Raw genomic sequence first — 26,700 nt, 5'->3', positions numbered from 1 at the left:
ATTCTTACTGAAGAGACAAAAAGGTTTATCATCCACCCTTAGAGTTAATTATATTCTGTCTTTAGCTTTTCTAAGCCTGAAAATAGGGATGGAAATTCCTTTCTGCGTTACTGGACTGCTCATCAGAAAATTCATCAACCTTGAAATTCAGCCTCAATTCCAAGCATGCTTTTCTGTTCAATAATGAAGACATCTGGTTCTGTATAGCATACAGGGGTTCAATAAGTCATTTCTCTTTGTTCTGAGCCTTCAGCATTTTGGAAAGAATCTGTGAGTGGCAATGCAGACACCATGCTTGTCCTAAGGTCTGGAGCTTTTGCTATTTCAGTAGTTTGGTTTGTAGATTGCTATCTGTACTCTGCTGTCGGGATTCTGTGTATATGTGTCAGCCTGCATCCACTGTACCCAAAATGCTCCATTCCCAGGTGAGTATTCAATCATTTTTCTTATCCTTTTCCCAAGAAATGGAAGATCTTTCAGGTCTACAGTCTTCTTTGTGAATTTTTCTGAGCTTTCACACTCACTGCCACCAGGTTTCATCTTATGTTCAGGATCTCGAGGTGGGTGGCAGGGGGGATGGATTCTCCACTGCCCGCTATTGGTAGCAGGTTTCCAATCTGGCGGAGAATCGAGCATTAGGCTAAAAATGGGAGCAACGCCATGCGCCAATCCCATTCCAATGCTCTGGACCCCGCCAGTGGCAAGCTACACACCTCGCGATGGAGGGAGGATGAAAATGGGTCATCAGCATCAATTTTTATCTGATTGATTAACTGGAAGCCCAATGCTCCATGCGCTGGTGATGCCCCAGCCCTCTCGGCCTAGGTTCACACAGGCGTGGATTATTGCAAGTAATTCCAAGCATGACCCTGATGCGGTCGACCTGTGGTGGGTCAAGCAGGGTAAGTATGTAACATAGGTGCCCCTAATGTCCAGCGGAGGGTCACCCACAATGCAAATCCTTCCAACCCCCAGTCTCCCATAAACTCCCCCCCCCATCCAGACCCCCAACAGAGACCCTCCCATCAAACCCACCCATATCAGAGACCCCAATCATTTCTCATCACGCTTGAATGCATCTCAAGTACCCAGCTTTGAAGCTAATGACAATAACTGACAGGTCCTTACTACATCAAAAGAAGGTAAGTGCTTTCTGCTGAGAAAAAGAGGAAGTGGAAGCACAATTAAACAATTGCTATTAGCTTCACAGCAGGGTACTTCAGATATTCAAGTGTGAAGGGAAATGAAAATAAACAATCCAGACACCTGGCTGTCTGGAAGTGATTGTCCTGTTAATTACAGCATACTGAAAGCTATTTGGCTTTGAAAATGAATGGAAGTCTCACAGATCAAAGGTTTTGAGGCTGTTTAAAGCCTAGTGATGAGTTTTGTCTTTCTATGAAGTAATAACTGCTGCTTTCAACACTTCTGTCTCAGGCAGCAGATGCAAGGGAAAGGTAAGTAAAAAAGCTGGGATCTTTCACTGTTTCTGTCTGGACTGCTCTTTAGCTTCCAAGCAGGGGTGACTGATGGGAGGGGGGCAGAAAATGCAGCTAACTGCAGCCTAAACAGGGCGTCCCCGTCGGGGCACGAAAACAAGACAGAGTGCCGGTAGATAGCGGGGCTGCTCCCTGCACAGTAAGCACCGGGAACAATCCCACTAATTCCACCCAAAATGGCACTCTATTTTATTTTAGTTAGATCGTGCCCATAGGCAACGATACTTGCACTGTCTACAAAGGGTTAACCACTGTTGTTACTTTACAATTGGTCATAATAAGATAATGTTTCACCCATAATAAGCAGCATAGCATCAATTCTCATCATTTGTGTGTATCTATGAATATAATATTTCATATTTTGCTTTTATGAATACCTCGTCCGAGTTTTTATAGCTTCTTTGTGCTCAATATTGATGCAATATGTGGGTGGGAACTAATTGGAGTTCCAACCTTGTTAATGGTACAATATGTGCAATTACTTTGTTTTCAACAGGTGACAACAGAACTTGACAATGAATGCACCAAAACCTTCAGAGGCACTTCAAGCGCAGCTCCAATGGCAGCTGGTATAATTGCATTGGTCCTTCAGGCTATGTAAGTATTGTCACACACAAACAGTTCTGAAATTTTAAAATACCATATATAATACCAGTATATTCAGAAAAGTAAGAGAAAGTACCCATGTTGGAACTGTAAACTTTGATTTTCTGTAAGTTCCACCTGACCATGGGGAAGGAATTGTATTGCTTCAATTTGACACAGCGAAACAATGTAGATTTCCTACTTTGACACATGCAATGCTTTTATTCCTGTGCACCAGAGTAGCAGTAGCATAGTGTCGTACAGTGCAGAAAAGGCCCTTCGGCCCATCGAATCTGCACTGAAAATAACTATCCCTAATCTTGTGCTAATCCCACTTATCAATATTGTCCCATATCCTTGAATGTGATGGTGTTTCCAGTACTCATCCAAGTGCTTTTAATATAATCTATAATCTTATTAAGGTTGTGAGGTTTCCAGCCTCCACTACCTCCTGAGACAGTGCATTCCAGATTCTCACCACCCACTACTTGAAAAATGTTTTTCTCAAGTCCCCTCGGAATCTCCTGGCCCTCACTCTAAAACTATGCCTCCTTGTTTTTGACCCCTCAACCAAGGGGAATAGCTGCTTTCTATTTGCAGTGTCCAAATCCCTCATAATCCTATATGAAGTGTCTTCTCTGCTGTGAAGAAAACAATCCAAGCCTATCCAGTCTCTCCTAATAGCTCAGAGTCTCCATCCCAGGCAACATCCTGGTGAAACTCCTCATGTTGTAATGTATAACCAACAATAACTTGCATTGATATAGCACCTTTTCATGTTCTCCAGGGTTTCCAAAGTGCAATGTTTGAAATGCAGTCACAGTTGTAATGTCAGAAATGTGATAGCCAATTTGTGTGCAGTAATGTCACACAACCTACAATGTGATGGCGACAGATAATATGTAATCTGTTTTGGTGATGTTGTTGAAAGAAAAACATTGGCGAGAATAACAGGGAGAACACCCTGCTCAATTTTGAATATTGTCAGCGAATCCTTTTTGTTCACCTGAAAGAAGATACATGACAACCCACACAGTGTCATTGAATCCAACATTGATAACATCCAAATGGGTGTGCAGAACTGCTGGGATCACAGCCTTGAGGATTAATAATTTCAGTATCTTTTTTTTTGTTTCTCAGTTTTTCTGCTGCAGTGCATCATTCCTGGTTTTATTTTTATATTGATTTGGCACTTTTAGCTAAGAGAAAACTCTGTGGTATGGGTTTTGCGAACAGTATTTCCTTGGGGAGGAAGTTTTAAACCAATTGCATTGCGCCAGTGGCAGAAGAAGTGGCACAGAGCCAAAAGAAAGATGCTACAAGTTGCGATTGTGCCAAGGATGATCTCACCATAGGTATCATTACCCTCCAAAATCATATCTATCATTCTGGATTTGTCAGTAAAACACCAGTACAAATATGGAGCTACTAGGCTGTGGAAAGAAGAATGCAAAGTTGGCTGCGGGGCCACCAAGACTATACACTGGAGCTATGGATACACAATTCTCAAGCAACCATGAATACCAATGAGTCACAATTACATTGAGGTGCACACTGCCACAAGAATTCTATTCAAATGCACACTGCTTCAGACACTTTAACAAGTTGGGATGGGAGTACTCTAATAGTGATTAGCAAAAGTCTCCAAGAATGTCATTATCCTCTGCACGGCTTTGCCATATAAGAAGGTATAAGCAGAGAGAAGGTGAAGGAAAAGAACAACCAATCCACGTCCACAAAAGAGCAGCATTAATCAGAAGAAAGAGATCTGTCTCAACGCATCTTTTACACATTACCAGAGTCGTACACTGGACCCTCATAAATAAGATCTTCTCATGTGCATATCATCCAAAACAACAATCATCTCGATGGGGGGGTGAATTTATAGGATAACGGGGACTAGACACATTCCCGCTGACTCTGAGAGGACCTGTGCCATTTTGCACTTTAAATGCGCATTGGCTGCTGTCATCACTTGGTCTTAAGTCCCGCCTTGTAGAGCTGCAGGCCAATCAGTCTATCCAAGCAGAATGCTGCAGTGACCAGAGGAGGCACTGCAGTGAAGTGCCTGGTACTACATTTTGGGACATGGAGGCCAGTTAAGTGGTTGAGGCTCCTGGGGGGAGGGTGTCACAAAGTGGGGGGGGGGGGGGGGTGACTGGGGTATCAGTCAGTAGGCCGGGGGTAAAGGAAGTCCAGTGGTGTCCAGTCCTTGAAGGGCGGGTGCCCCCAGTAGGATGGGGGATTTGTCCCGCCTGAGATTGAGGATTTAAAATTTTTCTATTTGTCCCCCCTGATCTATCTGGTGTTCACCAGCCTAAAAATTGAGGCTAGGTGGGAAAAGGCTTTTAAGTGGCCATTAAGTTGCCACTTAATGGCCTTAATTGGGACAAGGACGGGCTTTCTGCCGTAGTCCCAGCTGTCCAATTGTAAAAATGCTGCAGGTCAGGGCAAGTGCGATGCCGGAAGGAATCCCTCTCATGCAATTTCACATTCCCCCCCCCCCCCCCCCCCCCCCCCCCCCCACCTTAAAAAACCGCCAGGGGGGGAAAGGGGAATGGAGGTAAAATTCAAACTTCTGTATTCATCACTCCATGGCAAAAGAAATCCTCACTTACACCTTCAAATTTCTGCATCGAGTATTTGGATCCAACTGTGAATCCAATTCCTTCCCTCTGCAGAATCATTAACCACCACTGTACCAAGGATATTGTTTGGGCACAACTAAATTGAAATGTAACAAAATGCTAAAAGTGGTGTCCATTAATCTAACATTTAGCATTCTACTGTTATCCATTTGGCGATTCTGTACAGTTTGACCATTCTGGATACTCATGTTCTGCTACTTCTTAAATAAAAACAAAATACTATGGATGCTGGAAATCTGAAGTAAACACAGAAAATGTTGGAAAATGTCAGCAAGCCTGGAAGCATCTGTCAAGAGTGAAACAGAGTTAATGTTTAAAGTCCGTATGACGTTTCTTCAGAGCTGAAGAGAAGCAGAAGCGTGGTGGGTTTTATGTTGTTCAAGAGAGGGTTGGAACAAAATAGAAGCTGCCACCTATCCCTGGCCTATTTTGTTCCACATGCCCCACCCTCTCCCTTCAACAATGTAAAACCTATCACATTTCTACCTTTCTTCAGCTCTGAATAGCAGTGAGATGCTATTCCTCCAGCGGCAGCTGTAGAATGGCATCTCTGGAAACTTGCGAATATTTATACTGCTCCCTGTGGGCAGAGCTAGCCAGCAGGGGCGTACCGGAGAAACCTGTAATACAGGTATTGCCATACATCCCCCTACTGCAAGCACACATATATATACAGTGGTTAGATCACCACATTCACCCCTGTAAAATGAGTCCGGCAGAGGTGACGTGGAACTATAATACATAAAGTGATCTATTTACAAAAGGGCAAAACAAAAGAATACCAAGAGTCCATCAGGCAATCCGGTCACAGGTTGAGTCGGATTGGCGGCCGAACGTTCCGTTGCGAGCGACGTAGCTGTGGTGACGACGGTGCAGGTGCTGGCAGTGTTGGTGCTGGCCAGTGGCGGGATGACTCCGTGAGCTAACCAAAATCTTCCATGTCCTCCAGCGTGGGCAGGGGAACGAGGGATGGACCTAGTGGGGAAGAATACTGGGGCGCCGGGGAAAAGGAGGGTGGCGCAGGGTGGGGGGGTGAGGGGCGTCGGCATGGGATCGGCACCTGAGGGCACCAGGTCCCAGAGCGAGACTGTGTCCTGGCGGCCGTCGGTGAACTCCACGTAGGCATACTGGGGGTTCGCGTGGAGTAGGCGTACTTTGTCCACCAGGGGTTCCGCCTTGTGGCGCCTGACATGCCTACGAAGAAGGACTGGGCCTGGAGCCGTGAGCCAAGTCGGGTGTGACACCCCGGATGTAGACTTCCTAGGGAAGGCAAAAACACGTTCATGGGGTGTGTGGTTAGTTGCGGTGCACAGCGTGACCGAATGGAATGGAGCGCGTCAGGGAGGTCCTGCTGGCAGCGAGCGGCTGGGAGGTTTCTGGACCGTAGGGCCAACTGGACGGCCCTCCAAACCGTCCCATTCTCCCTCTCTACCTGCCCGTTTCCCCGGGGGTTGTAGCTGGTCATCCTGCTGGAGGCGATACCCCTGCTGAGCAGGAACTGACGCAGCTCATCGCTCATGAATGAGGATCCCCTGTCACTGTGGATATAGTCGGGGAAACCAAACAGAGCGAATATGGAATCAAGGGCCTTGATGACAGTGGCAGACGTCATATCCGGGCATGGGATAGCGATGGGGAACCTAGAGAATTCATCGACCACACTAAGAATGTAGGTGTGGCGGTCGGTGGAGGGGAGGGGCCCTTTGAAATCCACGCTGAGGCATTCAAAGAGGCGGGACTCCTTCACCAGGCGCTCGCGATCAGGCCTGTAGAAGTGTGGCTTACACTCCGCACAGACCTGGCAGTCTCTGGTGACTGTCCGTACTTCCTCGACGGAGTAGGGCAGGTTGCGGTCTTTGACTAGGTGGTACAACCGAGTGACCCCCGGATGGCAAAGGCTGTCGTGCAGGGCACGAAGCTGGTCTACTTGTGCGCTGGCACAAGTACCTTGGGAGAGGGCGTTTGGGGGTTCGTTGAGCTTGTCGGGGCGATACAAGATCTCGTAATTGTAGGTGGAGAGCTCAATTCCCCACCGCAAGATTTTGTCATTCTTGATCTTGCCCCGCTGCATGTTGTTAAACATGAAGGCTACCGACCGTTGGTCAGTGAGGAGAGTGAATCTCCTGCCAGCCAGGTAATGCCTCCAGTGCCGCACAGCTTCAACGATTGCCTGGGCCTCCTTTTCAACAGAGGAGTGTCGGATTTCGGAGGCATGGAGGGTGGGGAGAAGAATACCACGGGTGTGCCGGCCTGGTTTAGTGTGGCGGCAAGGGCGACATCTGAAGCATCGCTCTCTACTTGGAAGGGCAGTGACTTGTCTACTGCATGCATCCTGGCCTTGGCTATGTCTGAGCGGATAGGATCGAAGGCGTGTCGTGCCTCGGCCGTGAGGGGAAATTGTGTGGACTGGATCAGTGGGCGGGCCTTGTCCGCGTATTGTGGGACCCACTGGGCGTAGTAAGAAAAGAACCCCAGGCATCGTCTGAGAGCCTTGGGGCAGTGGGGGAGGGGAAGCTCCAATAGGGGGTGCATGCGGTCAGAATCGGGCCCCAGTAGTCCGTTTTGGACTACATAGCCGAGGATGGCCAAGCGGTCTGTGCTAAAAACCCACTTCTCCTTGTTATAGGTGAGGTTGAGGAGAGATGCGGTGTGGAGAAATTTGGCAAGGTTGGCGTCATGGTCCTGCTGGTCATGGCCGCAGATGGTGACATTGTCTAAGTACGGAAACGTGATCCGCAGTCCGTACCAGTCAACCATTCGGTCCATTTCTCGTTGAAATACCGAGACCCCGTTAGTGACGCCGAAGGGAACCCTAAGAAATTGATACAGGCGACTGTCCGCCTCGAAGGCAGTGTAGGGACGGTCCGATTTACGAATGGGGAGCTGGTGGTAAGCAGATTTCAGGTCAATTGTAGAGAAAACCCGGTACTGTGTGATCTGATTAACCTTATCAGATATCCGAGGGAGGGGGTACGCGTGGAGCTGCGTGTATCGATTGATGGTCTGGCTGTAGTCCACGACCATCCTGTGTTTCTCCCCAGTTTTAACCACCACCACCTGGGCTCTCCAGGGACTGTTGCTGGCCTCGATAATACCCTCCCGAAGCAGCCGCTGGACTTCGGACCTGATGAAGGCCTTGTCCTGGGTGCTGTACCGTCTGCTCCTGGTGGTGACGGGCTTGCAATCTGTGGTCAGATTGGCAAAGAGGGAGGGAGGTTCAACCTTGAGGGTCGCGAGGCCGCAAACGGTGAGGGGAGGTAGGGGTCCGCTGAATTTGAGGGTGACGCTCTGGAGGTTGCATTGAAAATCCAGGCCCAGTACGAGTGACGCGCAGAGGTTGGGGAGAACGTACAGGCAAAAACGGTCGAATTCCACGCCCTGTACAGTGGGTTTAACCAGGCAGAAGCCCCGGATCGGGACAGAGTGGGAACCGGAGGCTAGGGAGATCTGCTGGTTGGCGGGATGGACCGCAAGGGAGTAGCACCTTACCGTGTCCGGGTGAATGAAGCTCTCGGTGCTCCTGGAGTCGATGAGGCAGGAAGTCACGTGGTCGTTGACGAGCACCGTCGTGGAAGAGGGTGTCAGGTTGCGAGGACGGGACTGGTCGAGCGTCACGGAGGCGAGTAGCGGGCGATCGGCCGACGAGTCTGACGAGTCCGACGAGTAGTGGCAGCCGTCCCGTGGTCCCGTCCCGAGGGGAGGACAAAATGGCAGCATCTGGAGTACCTGTGAGGAAGAAGATGGCGGTGGACAAGATGGCGGCGGCAAGATGGAGGCACCCATGGAGCGCACGTTGTGGGGGCGGGACAAGATGGCAGCGGGCAAGATGGCGGCGCCCATGGAACGCACATGGAGGCGGAGGTTGAAGATGGCGGCGCCCATTGTGCGCACATGGCAGGGCGGTGAAAGATGGCGGCGCCCACTGATCGCACGTGGGGTTGGGGGCAGTGGACGGCAGGACCCATTGTGCGATCGGCTGAGGCGAGGGGGGGGTTTCGGGCACGATGGCGGCAACCATTCGGGACTGGCACACCACTGCAAAGTGGCCTTTCTTGCCACAAGCTTTGCAGGTCACGGTGCGGGCCGGGCAGCGCTGGTGGGGGTGCTTGTGCTGACCGCAGAAGTAGCAGCGGGGACCTGCAGGGTACGCGTTGTGGCGAGCAGCGCAGGCGTAGTGCGCGGGGGCGGCTGTCGGGGGGGCCGGTTGCGGGGTCCACGAGAGGTAGGACAGGTGGGCTGAGTGGCTAGCGGGGTAGGATTGCGCATTAAGGGAGGCGGCAGTCATTGATAGCGGCAGAGTCTTTGTAGCCGCAAAATCGAGAGTGGCCCCTTCCAGCAGTCGTTGCCGGATGGGGTCCGATGCAATACCCGTAACAAATGCATCCCGCATGAGTAAATCGGAATGTTCTGTGGCCGTGACGGCCTGGCAGTCGCTGTCTCATACTAGAGGTATAAGGGCCCTCCAGAAGTTCTCAATCGAGGATACAAATCTGTAATACAGATACGGCCATACATCCCCCTACTGCAAACACCTGGTTGTTGGACGCGAGTAGAGAGTAGATGTCTCGCAAACAGGGTGTTCGCCGACTGTGCGTAGTTCTCTTTGAGCAGTTCCATGGCCTGGGTGTAGTTAGGCGCGTCTTGAATGAGCGGAAACACGCTGGAGCTGAGTCTTGAGTAAAGAAGCTATCGTTTCTGAGCCTCCGAAGGTGGAGGGTCCGCTGAAGAGATGTAGGCCTCGAAAACTGCAAGCCAGTGAAAGAAGCCTTTCCTGGCGTGGGGCGACTACGGATCCAGCTGCAAGTGGTCAGGTTTGATCCTGATGTCCATGGTGTAAGGAAAATCTCACTGAAATAAATTGTGGCGCTAACAATTATACACAAAGACTCGAGTGCAGTACAAGAGAGGCTTTATTACACATGCTATTCCTCCGGCGGCTGCTGTAGAATGGCATCTCAGTGAAACTTACGAATATTTATACTGCTCCCTGTGGGCGGAGCTAGCCGGCAGGGGCTTACCGGAGAAACCTGTAATACAGGTACGGCCATACATCCCCCTACTGCAAACACATATATATACAGTAGTTAGATCACCACACCCTGCTGTGGTTAGAGTGAGTAAGATGGCTGGATGCTGGCTGTGTGTCTGTGGGAATACCTTGTGAGTGAAATTGTTCAATATGTTTCCGCTGATAGCCCTGCCCTGTCTGCAGAGTTGTCAGAGCCCAGAAGAAGGCTATATGATCCATTCTGTCTGCACCGACTCTCAGAATGAACAATTTGCCGAGTGTCATTCCCATATACAAGGTGTACCTTATGATCAAGTGCTATCCTGCAACATATAGTCAATATAATAAAACATACGTGCATCATACAGTGACACCCGGATGAACTAATTTTCGGGGGCAGGAAAAACGGGAGAATCAGAGATTCTCTGGAAGGTAAATGTTTTTGCACTTTTTCTTTTGCATTGCTTCACTAATTAGTGTTGCCTTCATGAAATGGAAGTTTGGACATAATGAAAATTAGGCGTTTGTAAATTGGTTCACAGTCATTCGGTATAATTATGCATAGCAATCATATTGATATAAGTACAGATGTTACCAGAGTGTTACAGGTGACTTGATCTTAGCCAAATTAAATGAAACCAGAAATGTGGTGGACAGAGGTCATTTTGGCAGGAAACCATCACTAGATCCGGCCAAAACAATCTAGGCCCTTACCACCTAGCACCTGCCCTTCCCCCTCCCTCAAATTGAAATTGTTGGTAAATGGGACAGCCTGGCACTGATGGGCTCCAACCTGGTGAGCTGCAGTGATAGGCAGATGGGTGATCCAACAACAATGTGGTGCGATGCCTAGCCCCATTGCGTGAGCAGACAGCCAGCAGGCCCAAAGGCCTGGCCCAAACGTCAAAATCAATGCTTTTGAACAGACATTTTTCAAGTTGCAGACAGCCCTACAAGATGCTCCCTTATGTACATTATAGAAAATACCCGAGGGCAGTACGATGGCGCAGTGGGTAGCACTGCCGCCTCACAGCGCCAAGGTCCCAGGTTCGATCCCGGCTCTGGGTCACTGTCCGTGTGGAGTTTGCACATTCTCCCCGTGTCTGCGTGGGTTTCGCCCCCACAACCCAAAGATGTGCAGGGTAGGTGGATTGGCCACGCTAAATTGCCCCTTAATTGGAAAAAATGAATTGGGTACTCTAAATTTATAAATGAAAAATTATAGAAAATGCCCATTACATCACACTATCGTAGGCATAATTCCTGGGCTTCGTCGAGGTAGGTTCCAAGCAAACAGGGCCTGAAAATACCACCGCTGGTTAAAGTGTTAGTTTCCTGCCACCATTCCCAGTGCCAGCTATTTTAGAGGAGACTGTATCGGAGCTATAGGGCTACCCACCACCACCCAGCAGGTAGCCAAATAGGTGTGTAGATAAATTCAATTAAGGAAGACCGATTGAATTTTCCGGATGGCCTCTAGTTTAGGTACCTGGAGGTGGACACCTGGTGGCAGACCAGGAGGCCAGCGCTCCGAGCAGGTCTAGAAACCTTACTTACCTATCTGTGTGCATAAGCAGCCACATTTTTCCCTGTGAGGGACCTTCCCCCCACTACCACCACCACAATGAGGAAGAACATATTTCCGCAGGAAGTGGTAATGACATGGAACTTGATGTCCACAAGGATGATGGAAGTAGAGACAATCAATTATTTCAAAAATAAATTGGTTGAGCCTTTTCCAGGGCTACCAGATAGAGTAAGGGAATGAAACTGTCAGAGTTTCTCTACAGTCAGCATGGACTTGATGAATTGATTAGTCTCCTTCTGTGCCTTCTTTGACTCCGAGCTGGATTCTTTGGCCCGCCAGCCACAAGATTGCCATGGACAAGATGCGGACCATGTAAAGGCCCATTGACCTCCGGGGGAACTTCTGATTGCTGGACGGGCACAGCTGAAGAATCCTGCCCTCTGTTTCCTTTGCTTCAAAGAAATGAATCCCGACTTCTGCAACCAAAGCCTCTAGTTAATATTCTTTGAACCAAAGGACATGTCTTTTCCCTGGCCAGCCTGGCCAGGAGTGCAAGGTATAGGCTCATGATCCAAATAAGCCCACACCCTTAAACAGCATTGTTAAAAATCAGAAAACCTGATCAAGAATCTTGGCCCCCATTTCCACTCCTCCCCAGTCTGCCCAAATCCCATGAAATTCTAGCTTTGAGAACATTCATTTTGTGGTATTGGGAAATTAAGAGCCAATGTATCATTGAGGATAGGGTGATGGTGAGTGAACAGGATTTGATGCGTGATAGGATACAGTCAGAAATGTTTGGATGAACTAAAGATCCTTGAGGCTGAACAATAGAAGCTTGCCTAGAAAGGTATCAATATAAGGGAATCTAGCTGTGGCAAAGTAATGCATGAGGAGTACAACAGCAAATAGACTGTGGATAGAGATGGATGATATCCTAGAGATGTAAGTGGGTAGTCTTTGTTATGAAGTAGATGTAGAATTGGAAGTTAAGCTTGGGTGGTAATAAGACAGGTAGGTTGTAAACCTGCTCCACACTAAGACAGTGACTAAGGCAGAGATGCGGATGGCATGGTAGCACAGTGGCTAGCACTGCTTCTTCATGCACCAGGGACCCGGTTCGATTCCCGGTTTGGATCACTGTCTGTGTGGAATCTGCACGTTCTCCCCATCTCTGCCTCCGGGTGCTCCAGTTTCCTCCCCCAAGTCCCGAAAGATGTGCTTGTTAGGTGAATTGGACATTCTGAATTCTCCCTCTGTGTACCCAAAAAGACGCTGGAGTGTGGCGACTCGGGGCTTTTCACAGTAACTTCATCGCAGTGTTAATATAAGCCTACTTGTGACACTAATAAAGATTATATATTATTGGTGACAAGACATCAAATGGAGGAGGAGGGGGGTGGGTAAAACATGATGCGACACAAGCATTTTCCCAACTTGAGAAAAAAAGGAGAGGCCTTAAAATGACTTTCTCTTAGGACATTTGTCTCTCGTCTTCTTCAGAGCGTCATACTTTCACTATTGCAAGTCAAATACCAATCCATCTCCTGGTGATCCCTAAGATGATCAATAGTAGAACGAGATGGCAGCAAAATCTACCTTGTTTCCCAGGCTTATCCCATTCCAGCCATTTCCATGCAGTAGAGTTTGCACTTGTGAAGGGAGGGAAATGTCAAGCGGCGCTAGTTGAGTGAGGATGTGCTGCTAGACTACCTCATCTCATTTGCCTTTAGATACTATTGGCAGTGATAGCTTGCTGCTCCCTTCAGATTAAGGGTCATACATGTCTGACTATCATTTCCTCAGCTCATATTGCAAAAAGAAAATTATTATTTTGGTGGATAGACAAGAAAAGCTCAGCATCACCAATAAAAAATTTATAGTCCTTCCTGGGCAATCCCAAACATAATAAAACAACTGGAGGTAAAATGTAATCAGCAGGATAGTTGTAGATCGTTATCACACATTTGGACAGTATCATGAAGAAACATTCTGTTCATTGTGTACTTCTCAACTGTTTTGCATTCAGTACATCATACAAAGCCTTTGAAGAAATAATATTCCCTTAGAAAGTCAGACTGTAATTCCACCCTACTATAATATTGAGGCTTGTATGCTTGAAAGATAGTAGCCAAATGAAAAATACAAATGAATCAAGTAACACAGACAGTAGAAATAGCGTTGCTTCGTGTTAAGCTTTTGCTCCTTTCTGTGACCATTTCATGATGTTTTGGGTAAATATTACTATAGTACATATTATCTCCTCATGCAGCAGTTTCTGGCAAGAAAGTAATGATTGCACTCATTAGCTAAAGGATATAGGCACTGGTCCAATGAACACAGATCTGTCTACTGATTTCAGCTACAAAATAGCACTGAGATTCACAAGCTTGACATTGTGGGTGTGAAAATAATAAAACTGAACTCCATCTTTAGCCTAGTTGCCATGGATGCAGTTAGAGGTCATAGTGGCAGCTGCTAACTAGTTGCCATTTTGCCAGATGCTCTCCCCTCCTGCTCTATGTTTTCTTGCACCCTGGTTTCTAAAGGTTTCATGGTATTTAATTCCTCCCACTTATTTGGCATATGTACCTATTGAAAGGCATGATGTGTTTCCTCCTACATGGAGATTTACTGTCAGCGGTGATGGCTGTTTTGGTACTCCCTCGAGATCAGGGATTTTACAAGTCTCATTTTAAAACCTGCCTTAACTTGTTTAGCAACAAAAGCAAGTTTGGTGTGTACACAAGAAAATCTCTCCGTGCCTCTACTAAGAATTTTATAGTGCTTCCTGCTGACAGTCCTGAACACAATAAAACAACTGGAAGTAAAATTAAAGCAGCAGGGTAGTTGTAGATGTTGATGTCAAATGAAGACTTCATCAAAACCAAATGTTCTCGGCATTTCTGATAATTATTTGCAAACCTTAAGTACATTTTATGCTCACATTTAGTCAAATTGATATCACAGTTAGAAGCAAAATAAAATGGAACTGCTGGGTAACTTTGAAAGCGTTTATATCAAACAAGAGAAATAATTTGTGTATAAAATGATATATTGTCTCATATATTAGGACAACAGTTGTGTTAAGATTTAATGTCCACTCTTATGAAAAGGTTAGAACATCTAAATATTTGACATCTTTTAAAAATGTATTAGATTTGACTTTTTCTCTTCCCTCCTCCTTTCTCTTGAATGAGGCTCTCTATGCTGGGCCACAAACACCTCAGTCAAGTAGTCAGTATGAGTCTGGATGGGGAACATCATCAATTTATCCAACCATAACTTGGAAAGCACATTTAAATCTGGTTCAATCCTCATCAGATGCCCACACAAAGGTATTTTCCAGTATGTGTCACAGGAAAGCAATTCTAAGTGGAAACAGTAGCTGAATCTTTGCGTTCTGGGTCAAATATACTGAGATCAATTACCGTAACCCCATTGCTAACTTGTGTATTTATGTGCCTCAAAACATTTTTTCCAAAAATGAGCCTCTCATTTAGTAAAATACAACTCATTTCATCGAAAGGGGAGTTTTGATCCAGGGGCATGACTCAGTGGGTGATTCTCAGTGGCAGCAATGCCTAGAAACCCTGCTCCATGCCCCGAGCTGCTGCCAAACCCCCCCTGCCCGCAGATTGCCCCAGTCCGCAGCTGCCACACCAGGTTCCCGACAAATAATAGTATGAGACCCAGGGCGTCAGGAACTCGGCCCATCCCCCCGGGGCATCGGATGGAGGGCCTCAGGTAACATCCTGAGGCCGTCCATACGACATGTGGTGTACACATAGAGTATGCAATTTGGAGGGGGTGGAGCATTGTGAAAGCGGCGCCGCCCCTGATTTCGGTGCTAACGTGGATTCTCCGACTGATCGCCGAATGCAATTCTGGCGTCGGAGACCAGAGAATCCTGCCCAAAATCTTTAAGAACCATTATACCCAAGAGGGTGGTAGAGGAATTAACCAAGTTTTTTCGAAGATATGGAATCAGATGAAGGGTTACATTTCATACCAAGATTATTTAAAGTGTTCAAGAATAGCATGGAAATAAAACAATAGCGTCTCTGCTTTAATCTCCCACGTTTTAAGCTGAAATGCTCTCTCTTTCTCATTTTCCCTTTCTACCATTATTCACGACCCTGGGCTGGATTCTCCGATTGCCGACATCGAAATCGCGTTCGGCGATTGGCCAGAGAATCACAATTCCTGACCAAATCGGGGGCGGCGCTGCTTTCGAATGCTCCGCCCCCTCCAAAGCGGCCTACCCGGAGAGTACGCAGTGTCACGTATTGACGACTTCAGGGCATTGCCTGAGGCCCGCCTCGTGATTCTCTACCCCCGACTGGCCGAGTTCCCAACAGTGACGGTCTTGTGTGGTCTCATCCGTCGGGAACTCGGCGTGGCGGCTGCGGACTGAGTCCAGCGCCGCCACAGTCGGGGAGGACCGATCCGAGGGCAGGGATGGACTTTATTAGGGATTCGGGGCACTGTGGGGGGGGTGGTCCAGGGAGCGCTAGCCGGCCAAAGGGGCGGGCATTATTTCACGGGCCGGGTCTGCGAGCGTTTTCAGTTTTTCTGAGGCTCCTTGAAGGAACCCATCAGACAGTCATTCAGGCAGCAGAGATTGTCATGAGTAGTGTTGAATAGGTGAATCTTCCACTGACATGGGAATGGCCCAATGCATGTAAACCATCTTATTGAGGAGCAGCGAGGCAGATGAGAAGGGAGAGAGGCCAGAAAATAGATTCTCGAGGAACATTGGCTGTGTTGAAACAGGTATGTATTGAACCACTTGCACAGAGCAGGACCATGGAGAAGAGACTATGGGACAAGAATGGCATGGCCAAATAGCGTGAAGACATGGTGGAAAAGAATGATAATGTGGACAGAAGACACTAACCTTTAACACTACAATTTTAGCATGAGGGAAGGCAGTGGTGTCGTGGAATTGTCACTGGTCAACCAACCCAGAGATCCATATCTAATGAATAGAAAGATCCCCACAGATGATGGGGAAATTCAATCAGAGCAATTCAAGCAGACAGATAATGAGCATGGCACTGGGAGGTGACAATTTGGAAAAATAAAGAGGTGAGAGAAGGGACTTAGGTTTTCTGAGATGTTGAATTGAAATTGGACTATTAGTAGAGGCAAGACGATGCTTCAGGAAGGGAGAATGACAGTCTCTCCGCAAAAAAAACTCATAATGTTGTATACATGAGGCCAGGTATTTGAGTAATAAATGAAAAGGAGATTAAAGGAACAGGTTGTTACTCTCATGGAAGAAATTATTTTCGAGAATAAAGGAAGAAATGGTATAAAAGATGCAGAGTGATGGGGTGTCCGAGGAGTTTGAGGGTGATTGAGAAAGGTGGCAGTTATGCACAATTCTCCAAAGTGCTGGATCAACAAGTCACCAAATTAACAGCTCTCAGAACACTGTGAGTTAAAACCATTAGATCATTTCGGGAACAGTGATCATAATTCTGTAAGTTTTCAGCTGCTTCTGGAAAAGGACAAGAGTGGTTCTCAGTGTTAGACTGGGGGAAGGCTAATTACAATAGCATTAGGTTGGATCTGGAGAGTGTTGACTGGGCGAGGCTGTTTGAGGGAAAATCAACATCCGACATGTGGGTGGCTTTCAAATGTCAGTTCATTAGAATTCATGACCGGCATGTACATGTGAGAAAGGTAAGGTTAGCAAGTATAGAGAACCCTGGATAATGAGGGATAATTATGAACCTTGTCAAAAAGAAAAAGGAAGCATTCGTAAGGTCTAAAAGGCTTAGGACAGATCAAGCCCATGAAGAATATAAAGCAAGTAGGAAGGAACTTAAGATAGAAGTTAGGAAGGCTAATAGGGGTCATGAAATGTCATTGGCAAACAGGATTAAGGAAAATCCTACATAGTAAAGAGCAAGAGGGTAGCCAGGGAAAGGGTTGGTCCATTCAAGGATATTGGAAGCAATCTATGTATGGAACCAAAGGAAATGGGAGAGATACTAAATGAATACTTTGCCTCAGAATTCACCAAATGAGTGTAGGGCCGGGTGTATAGATATTCTGAGTATTACTGATATTAATAAAGAAGAGGTGTTGGGCATCTTAAAAAGCATTAAACTAAATAAGTCCCCCCCCCCCCCCCCAGGGCCTGATGGGATCTATCTCAGAATACTGAGGGAGGCAAGGGAGGAAATTGCTGGGGCCTTGATAGTAATTTTTGTATCCTCATTGGCTACAGGTGAAGTTCCAGAGGACTGGAGAGTAGCGAATGTTGTTCCATTGTTTAAGAAGGGCAGCCAGCAAGGCTAATCCAGAAAATTATAGGCCGGTGAGCCTTACATCAGTCGTAGGGAATTTATTGGAAAAGATTCATAGAGATGGAATTTACTCACATTTGGAAACAAATGGGCTTATTAGTGATGGACAGCATGGTTTTGTGAAGGGGAGGTCGTGCCTCACTAATTTGATCGAATTTTTAGAGGAAGTGACAAAGATGATAGATGAGGGAAAGACAGTAGATGTTGTGTACATGGACTTCAGTGAAGCCTTTGACAAGGTACCTCATGGTTCAAAAGGTGAAGTCACATGGAATCAGAGGAGAGCTGGCAAGTTGAATACAGAACTGGCATGGGCACAGAAGACAGAGGGTAGTAGTAGAAAGGTGCTTTTCTGAATGGAAGGCTATGACTAGCGGCATTCCACAGGGATCAGTTCTGGGGCCTTTGTTGTTCGTGGTATACATAAATGATTTGGAAGAAAATGTAGCTGGTGTGATTAGTAAGTTTGCAGACAACACAAAAATTGGTGGACATGCGAATAGTGAAGAGGATTGTCAGAGGATACAGCCGGGTATAAACTGATTAGAAGCTTGGGTGGAGAAATGGCAGATGGAGTTATATCCAGACAAGTGTGAGGTAATGCACTTTGGAAGATCCATTGGATGTAGCATTACACAATAAATGGTAGAACTCTTGCGAGTATTGACAGGCAGAGAGATCTGGGTGTGCATGTCCACCGATCACTGAATGTAGCAATGCATGAGGATAAGGTAGTCAAGAAGGCATATGGAATGCTGGCCTTCATTGGTCGGGGCATTGAATATAAAAATTGGCAAGTCATGTTGCAGCTGTACAGGACATTAGTTAGGCCTCATTTGGAATATTGTGTACAATTCAGGGGCGGCATTCTCCCCTACCCGGCGGGGCGGGTGTCCCGGTGTAGGGGAGTGGCGCCAACCACTCCGGCGTCGGGCCTCCCCAAAGGTGCGGAATTCTCCGCACCTTTGGGGGCTAGGCCCACGCCGGAGCGGTTGGCACCACGCCGACTGACGCCAAAACCGGCACCAGCGGCCTTTGAGGCCTGCCGCCCGGCGCCGGGGCTGGCCGAAAGGCCTTCGCCGGTTCGCGCATGCGCCGATGGTGACGTCAGTGGCAGCTGCCGCTGACGTCCCCACCGGCGCATGCGCGCTGGGGGATTCTCTTCTGCCTCCGCCATGACGGAGACCGTGGCGGCGGCGAAAGAGAAAGAGTGCCCCCACGGCACTGGCCCGCCCGCCGAACGGTTGGCACCGATCGCGGGCCTGGCCACCCCCAGCGCCCCCCCCCCCCCCCCCCCGGGGGCCCGCTCACGCCGCCGATCCTGCCGCCACCAGAGGTGGTTCAAACCTCGGCGGCGGGAGAGGCCTCCCAGCGGCGGGACTTTGGCCCATCGCGGGGCGGAGAATCACCGCGGGGGCTCGCCGCGGCGTGTTTCCCGCCCCCGCCAATTCCCAGGTGGCGGAGAATTTCTCCCCTGGTCCCCACACTACCAGAAGGATGTGGCTTTGGAGAGGATACAGAAGTGATTTACTAGGATGTTGCCTGGAATGGAGGGCATTAGCTATGAGGAGTGGTTAGATAAACGTGTTCTGTTCTCACTGGAACGACAAAGGTTGAGAGGTGACCTGATAGAGCTGTACAAGATTATGAGTGATATGGACAGAGTAGATAGTCAAATGTGACTATCTGGTTGGTTTAGCTGGTTAGACATGGGCTGGTTTAGCTCAGTGGGCTAAGACAGCTGGTTTGTAATGCATACCAGTTCAATTCCCATACCAGTTCAATTTCCATACCAGCTTACCCAAACAGGTGCCGGAATGTGGCAACTAGGGGCTTTTCACAGTAACTTCATGCTTGTGACAAGAAAAGTTTGTTATTATTATTATTATGTTCTTTCCTAGGGTAGGAGAGTCAGGTACTCGGGGACATAGGTTTAAAGTGTGTGGGGGAAAGTTTAGAACTGATATGCAGAGAGTAGTAAATATGTGGAATGGGCTGTCTGGGGAGGTGGTGGGAGCAGGTGCGAGAGCGGCATTTAAGGGCCATCGAGACAAATATATGATTATGGTTGGAATGGAAGGATACGGACTCCGTAAGTGCATACGGTTTTGGTTTAGGCAGGTACCATGGTCAGCGCAGACTTGGGGAGCCGAAGGGCCTGTTCCTGTGCTGTATTCTTTGTTCTTTGTTCATTGGGAATGAATTTCCACTGGTGTTCCCCCTGTTTTTCCCAAGTTGTCTGTGGCTCTTCTACTGAAATTACAGCAGACAGTGCGAGAATCCCAGTGGAAATTCAGCCACTGGTGTTAGGTTACCCATTCTATTTCCTTCTTTCACCTTGTGTAACTAAACAGGCTGAAGAGAATGAACAAACTGTTAATGCAAACAATGCTTCAAATGGTTTGTTTAGAAATATATTAGGAACAATCGTCAAATGCAATCTTGGTTACTGAGATTGCCATTTCAAAATTCAAATAAAATTCTGTGGCCATACATTCTTAATTCAGTGCTATATGTACTTGAATTATAAGAAGGTACTGCTTACGTTCGCTAAGGCCTGTGGTTCACCATATAGGGAAGAATCAGAAGGATATTTGAACCATTCAAAAGTGGTGTTCTTTGGGATTACAATTACTTTTGTGTGGCCATTATATTTGATGTTACTAGAAATAAAATTTGATGTTGCAGTGACCAAAACAATTCACTCGCAGGGCAGTCTCTCTGATTTCTGCTGCGTGATGTCCAGTAAATGCATACATCGCAAATATTTGCATTTTAGGAAAATGGCAATACAGAGCTTTGATTAAATGCTGAAAAACTTGCAGTTGATCTGAGTAGTCAACATGTCACAGAAGATCGATCTTAACTGCTTCTGTTTATTCCTTTAATCAGAATTTATTTTCCTTTTCCTTTATTTGCTGTTGATATTGTGCAGCTGATTGCAGAGAAATGACTTTTTTACAATTTACTGTAGCACTGCACGCTAAGCAAACAAAAGGTGCTGATGAAACACTCAGAACCCATTATTATGTAAATTGCTGCTGCCTGACACTGATTCCATCTCCAGCCACCATAATCTGGTTCAGTCCTATTCACTGACAATAATTTTCATGATTACAGACTTTGAAAGTGACCAGAAATGTGGATTAGCTGTTACATTTATCTGCTTTTAGTACTTGACCCTAAATTGGAGTTTGAAGGTTGTATATAATCAAAACAAAAATATCACAGCTATGTCTGTGTATAGGTCAATAAATATGAGTCATATCTAAAAAAGAATCCACTCAGATAATTTAGATGGCATCTCCAAGTGGATGTGGGAAGAGCAGATGTTTTGTTGCACCAAGCACCACAGATGTATTTGAGGCATAGTCACCTGAAGCACCCGTACTAACATCAGAAAGGATGATAAAATGCATACAATGCTGGGTATAAGTTTTAGAGCAGATTTCTGGTATTTGGGGGTTCTTATCAATATTGTTATAAACTGAAGACAGAAAAAATTCTTCAGAGAATGGACTGACATAATTTAGACATTTTCAGTGGATGTTCTCTTCACCAGAATTAAGCTGCTCGGCAAAGCTTTTCTTTGTTACTTAGGAAACAAGGAAAAGGCTGTCATTTCCATCACTAAAATGGCATGCAGAGGTGATGTGCAGGTCTTTTGACCTGACTTAGGAAGTATTTGCCAGGAACGTTTCATGAAGATGTTCGGGTGAAATTTGGAGAAGACACTGAGTGAGTGGTAGCAGATCAGCCTACAGTCACATACCAGAAACATAGAATAAAATAACATAAAAGAGCACTTTTTGGTCCATCATCCCTGTGTCAAAACTATCCAGCAGGTTTCATTCACCATCACCCCCACTACCCGCCCATCCCTCCCCCACCTTTTCCCATAGCCTTGCCATTTCTTTTCCTTTAGGTGTTTATCCAATTTCCTTACTAAAGTTACAATTGAATCTGCTTCCACCACCCTTTCAGGCAGTATTCCACACCACACCATATTCCCATTGGGGTGAGCAGGTGAGTGCTATATTATATTATTATTTTTTTATTTGTTTTATATTTGTTTACCAGAACTTGGTTGAAATTAAGTGGGATGGCAGGGAAGGTAGTGCAATGTTCCTCCTGCAGGATGTTTGAGGTGAGGGATGCCGTTAGTGTCCTTGCTGATTTTACCTGCAGGACGTGCAGCCAGCTCCAGCTCCTACAAGACCGAGTTATGGTACTGGAGCTGGAGTTGGATGAACTTCGGATCATTCGGGAGGCAGAGGTGGTCATAGATAGGAGCTTCAGGGAAGTAGTTACACCAAAGACTGGAGATAGATGGGTAACTGTAAGAGGGACTGGGAAGAAGCAGACAGTGCAGGGACCCCCTGCGGTCGTTCCCCTGAGTAACAAGTATACCGTTTTGGATACTTGTGGGGGGGGGGGACTTACCAGGGGTAAGCCATGGGGTGCGGGACTCTAGCACGGAGTCTGTCCCTGTTGCTCAGAAGGGAAGGGGGGAGAGGAGCAGAGCATTAGTAATTGGGGACTCAATAGTCAGGGGCACAGATAGAAGATTTTGTGGGAGCGAGAGAGACTCACGTTTGGTATGTTGCCTCCCAGGTGCAAGGGTAAGTGATGTCTCGGATCGTGTTTTTCGGGTCCTTAAGGGGGAGGGGGAGCAGCCCCAAGTCGTAGTCCACATTGGCACTAACGACATAGGTAGGAAAGGGGACAAGGATGTCAGGCAGGCCTTTAGGGAGCTAGGATGGAAGCTCAGAGCGAGAACAAACAGAGTTGTTATCTCTGGGTTGTTGCCCGTGCCACGTGATAGTGAGACGAGGAATAGGGAGAGAGAGCAATTAAACACGTGGCTACAGGGATGGTGCAGGCGGGAGGGATTCAGATTTCTGGATAACTGGGGCTCTTTCTGGGGAAGGTGGGACCTCTATAGACAGGATGGTCTACATCTGAACCTAAGGGGCACCAATATCCTGGGGGGGAGATTTGTTAGTACTCTTTGGGGGGGTTTAAAATAATTCAGCAGGGGCATGGGAACCTGGATTGTAGTTTTGGGGTGCGAGAGATTGAGAGTAGAGAGGTCAGGAGCACAGATTTGACTTCGCAGGAGGGCGGCAGTGTTCAGGTAGGTGGTTTGAAGTGTGTCTATTTCAATGCCAGGAGTATACGAAATAAGGTAGGGGAACTGGCAGCATGGGCTGGTACCTGGGACTTCGATGTTGTGGCCATTTCAGAGACATGGATAGAGCAGGGACAGGAATGGTTGTTGCAGGTTCCGGGGTTTAGGTGCTTTAGTAAAGTCAGAGAAGGGGGCAAAAGAGGGGGAGGTGTGGCGCTGCTAGTCAAGGACAGTATTACGGTGGCAGAAAGGGTGCAAGATGGGGACTCTTCTTCCGAGGTAGTATGGGCTGAGGTTAGAAACAGGAAAGGAGAGGTCACCCTGCTGGGAGTTTTCTATAGGCCACCTAATAGTTCTAGAGATGTAGAGGAAAGGATGGCGAAGATGATTCTGGAAAAGAGCGAAAGTAACAGGGTAGTTGTTATGGGAGACTTTAACTTTCCTAATATTGACTGGAAAAGATATAGTTCGAGTACATTGGATGGGTCGTTCTTTGTACAATGTGTGCAGGAGGGTTTTCTGACACAATATGTTGACAGGCCAACAAGAGGTGAGGCCACTTTGGATTTGGTTTTGGGTAATGAACCAGGCCAGGTGTTAGATCTGGAGGTAAGTGAACACTTTGGAGACAGTGACCACAATTCGGTGACCTTTACATTAGTGATGGAAAGGGATAAGTATACCCCGCAGGGCAAGAGTTATAGCTGGGGGAAGGGCAATTATGATGCCATTAGACATGACTTAGGATGTGTAGGTTGGAGAAGTAGGCTGCAAGGGTTGGGCACACTTGATATGTGGAGCTTGTTCAAGGAACAGCTATTGCGTGTTCTTGATCAGTACGTACCAGTCAGACAGGGAGGAAAGGGTAGAGCGAGGGAACCGTGGTTTACCAAAGAAGTGGAATCTCTTGTTAAGAGGAAAAAGGATGCCTATGTGAAGATGAGGCATGAAGTTTCAGTTGGGGCGCTTGATAGTTACAGGGAAGCGAGGAAGGATCTAAAGAGAGAATTAAGACGAGCAAGGAGGGGACATGAGAAGTCTTTGGCAGGTAGGATCAAGGAAAACCCAAAAGCTTTCTATAGGTATGTCAGGAATAAAAGAATGACTAGGGTAAGAGTAGGGCCAGTCAAGGACAGTAGTGGGAAGTTGTGTGTGGTGGCTGAGGAGATAAGCGAGATACTAAATGAATACTTTTTGTCAGTATTCACTCAGGAAAAAGATAATATTGTGGAGGAGAATGCTGAGACCCAGGCTATTAGAATAGATGGCATTGAGGTGAGTAGGGAAGAAGTGTTGGCAATTCTGGACTAGGTGAAAATAGATAAGTCCCCGGGGCCTGATGGGATTTATCCTAGGATTCTCTGGGAAGCCAGGGAAGAGATTGCTGAGCCTTTGGCTTTGATTTTTAGGTCATCATTGGCTACAGGAATAGTGCCAGAGGACTGGAGGATAGCAAATGTGGTCCCTTTGTTCAAGAAGGGGAGTAGAGATAACCCCGGTAACTATAGGCCGGTGAGCCTAACATCTGTGGTGGGTAAGGTCTTGGAGAGGATTATAAAAGATACGATTTATAATCATCTAGATAGGAATAATATGATTAGGGATAGTCAGCATGGTTTTGTGAAGGGTAGGTCATGCCTCACAAACCTTATCGAGTTCTTTGAGAAGGTGACTGAACAGGTGGACGAGGGTAAAGCAGTTGATGTGGTGTATATGGATTTCAGTAAAGCGTTTGATAAGGTTCCCCACGGTCGGCTATTGCAGAAAATACGGAGGCTGGGGATTGAGGGTGATTTAGAGATGTGGATCAGAAATTGGCTAGTTGAAAGAAGACAGAGAGTGGTGGTTGATGGGAAATGTTCAGAATGGAGTTCAGTTACGAGTGGCGTACCAAGGATCTGTTCTGGGGCCGTTGCTGTTTGTCATTTTTATAAATGACCTAGAGGAGGGAGCAGAAGGATGGGTAAGTAAATTTGCAGACGACACTAAAGTCGGTGGAGTTGTAGACAGTGCGGAAGGATGTTGCAGGTTACAGAGGGACATAGATAAGCTGCAGAGCTGGGCTGAGAGGTGGAAAATGGAGTTTAATGTGGAGAAGTGTGAGGTGATTCACTTTGGAAAGAATAACAGGAATGCGGAATATTTGGCTAATGGTAAAATTCTTGGTAGTGTGGATGAGCAGAGGGATCTCGGTGTCCATGTACATAGATCCCTGAAAGTTGCCACCCAGGTTGATAGGGTTGTGAAGAAGGCCTATGGTGTGATGGCCTTTATTGGTAGAGGGATTGAGTTCCGGAGCCATGAGGTCATGTTGCAGTTGTACAAAACTCTAGTACGGCCGCATTTGGAGTATTGCGTATAGTTCTGGTCGCCTCATTATAGGAAGGACGTGGAAGCTTTGGAACGGGTGCAGAGGAGATTTACCAGGATGTTGCCTGGTATGGAGGGAAAATCTTATGAGGAAAGGCTGATGGACTTGAGGTTGTTTTCGTTAGAGAGAAGAAGGTTAAGAGGTGACCTAATAGAGGCATACAAAATGATCAGGGGATTAGATAGGGTGGACAGCGAGAGCCTTCTCCCGCAGATGGAGGTGGCTAGCACGAGGGGACATAGCCTTAAATTGAGGAGTAATAGATATAGGACAGAGGTCAGAGGTGGGTTTTTTACGCAAAGAGTGGTGAGGCCGTGGAATGCCCTACCTGCAACAGTAGTCAACTCGCCAACACTGAGGGCATTTAAAAGTTTATTGGATAAGCATATGGATGATAAGGGCATAGTGTTGGTTAGATGGCCTTTAGTTTTTTTCCATGTCGGTGCAACATTGAGGGCCGAAGGGCCTGTACTGCGCTGTATCGTTCTATAACAACTCACTAGGTTTAAAAAATACGTTACCTCATTTCACCTTTGGTTATTTTGACAATTAGCTTAATTCTGTGTCCTTGACTTGCTTTTACTCGAACAAGACAATTCATGATTTTGAACACCTCTAAAAGATCCTCTAGCCTCATCGAGTCTAAGCAGAACACACCCAGATTTCTACTCTCTCCACATAACTGAAGCCCTTCATCGTGGTAAAATTCTTGTAAATTCCTTCTGCACACTGCCTAAGACTTTGGTCCTTAACACAGAGGTGTACATGATCTAGTTATATAACCTTCTCAGTTTTCCTTCACAGTGATGTCAATGGGAAAGAATAACCAGGAGGCGGGTATAATGACTGCCAGGTGGCCACTGTCTCTTTTGCACCTCCATCTGAGTTGAATTTCACCTCCATCACCATAAAATGTTTGGAGCAAAAGAAAAGTAATGTTTTCCTACTTTTTGCTTCACTTGGTGGTGCTTTATTTAAAACTGTTCCACAGGTACAAGAATCACTGTAATCCTTAATCCAAGTGGATATGTTTCTGCTCCTGTGTCTTATGGTCTTAGGGTTGACAATAGGCAGTGAACACTACCACAGCTGAACCTGATCCATTCTGACTTAATGCTTGCATCTGCTCATTCTTCGAGTCAGCATTTCACAGTCAGGAGTTCGGTCCAAGACAATCTTTTTTTCTCTTCTTTAACCTGAGGACAGTGTTGCCAAACATAATACCGCAACTGCCATCTTGGCTGACATTGGATAGCTCTGCACTGTTAAGTGGTGTGATTGAGGGTTTCTTATCCTATGTGGTTCAGTCTGATTTAATGTCAGTCTGATTTAATGTACTCAATCATTAAGTCATCAGGGGCATCCCAAGTTTCAGATTGCTGGGACAATTTTTTTCAAATATGTATGAAGTGCAATTTTGTGCTGCAAGTTAAAGGTTACACTACTGTGTTAAATTCTGATAAATGCATTATGTAATTCCCTTTGCTGGAGCAAGGCTGATATACCATTATGCTTCCCAGCCCAGCCAGCTGTCAGAGCCAGTGAACTAAGAAAGTTGTAATTACTTGAGTGGTTGTAATGACGATCAGGAAGATGATTGTGCCACATTA

The 26,700-nt window shown here is 46.8% G+C and overlaps 1 protein-coding gene across 1 annotated transcript in view; it reads left to right on the top strand.

The window, feature by feature from the left end:
* Positions 1-26,700, top strand: part of LOC119977336 (PC3-like endoprotease variant B) — a 1,015,536-nt gene that overhangs the window by 667,569 nt on the left and 321,267 nt on the right. The window contains exon 12 of the mRNA XM_038818121.1: positions 1,996-2,096. Within this exon, the coding sequence (XP_038674049.1) occupies positions 1,996-2,096 (101 nt within the window). The remainder of the gene's footprint in view (positions 1-1,995; positions 2,097-26,700) is intronic.

Source organism: Scyliorhinus canicula, chromosome 14 (assembly GCF_902713615.1).
Source record: "Scyliorhinus canicula chromosome 14, sScyCan1.1, whole genome shotgun sequence".
Classification (NCBI taxonomy): Eukaryota; Metazoa; Chordata; class Chondrichthyes; order Carcharhiniformes; family Scyliorhinidae; genus Scyliorhinus; species Scyliorhinus canicula.
The sequence above is the reverse complement of the archived record's forward strand: the minus strand, read 5'-3'. Positions and strand labels throughout refer to the sequence as shown.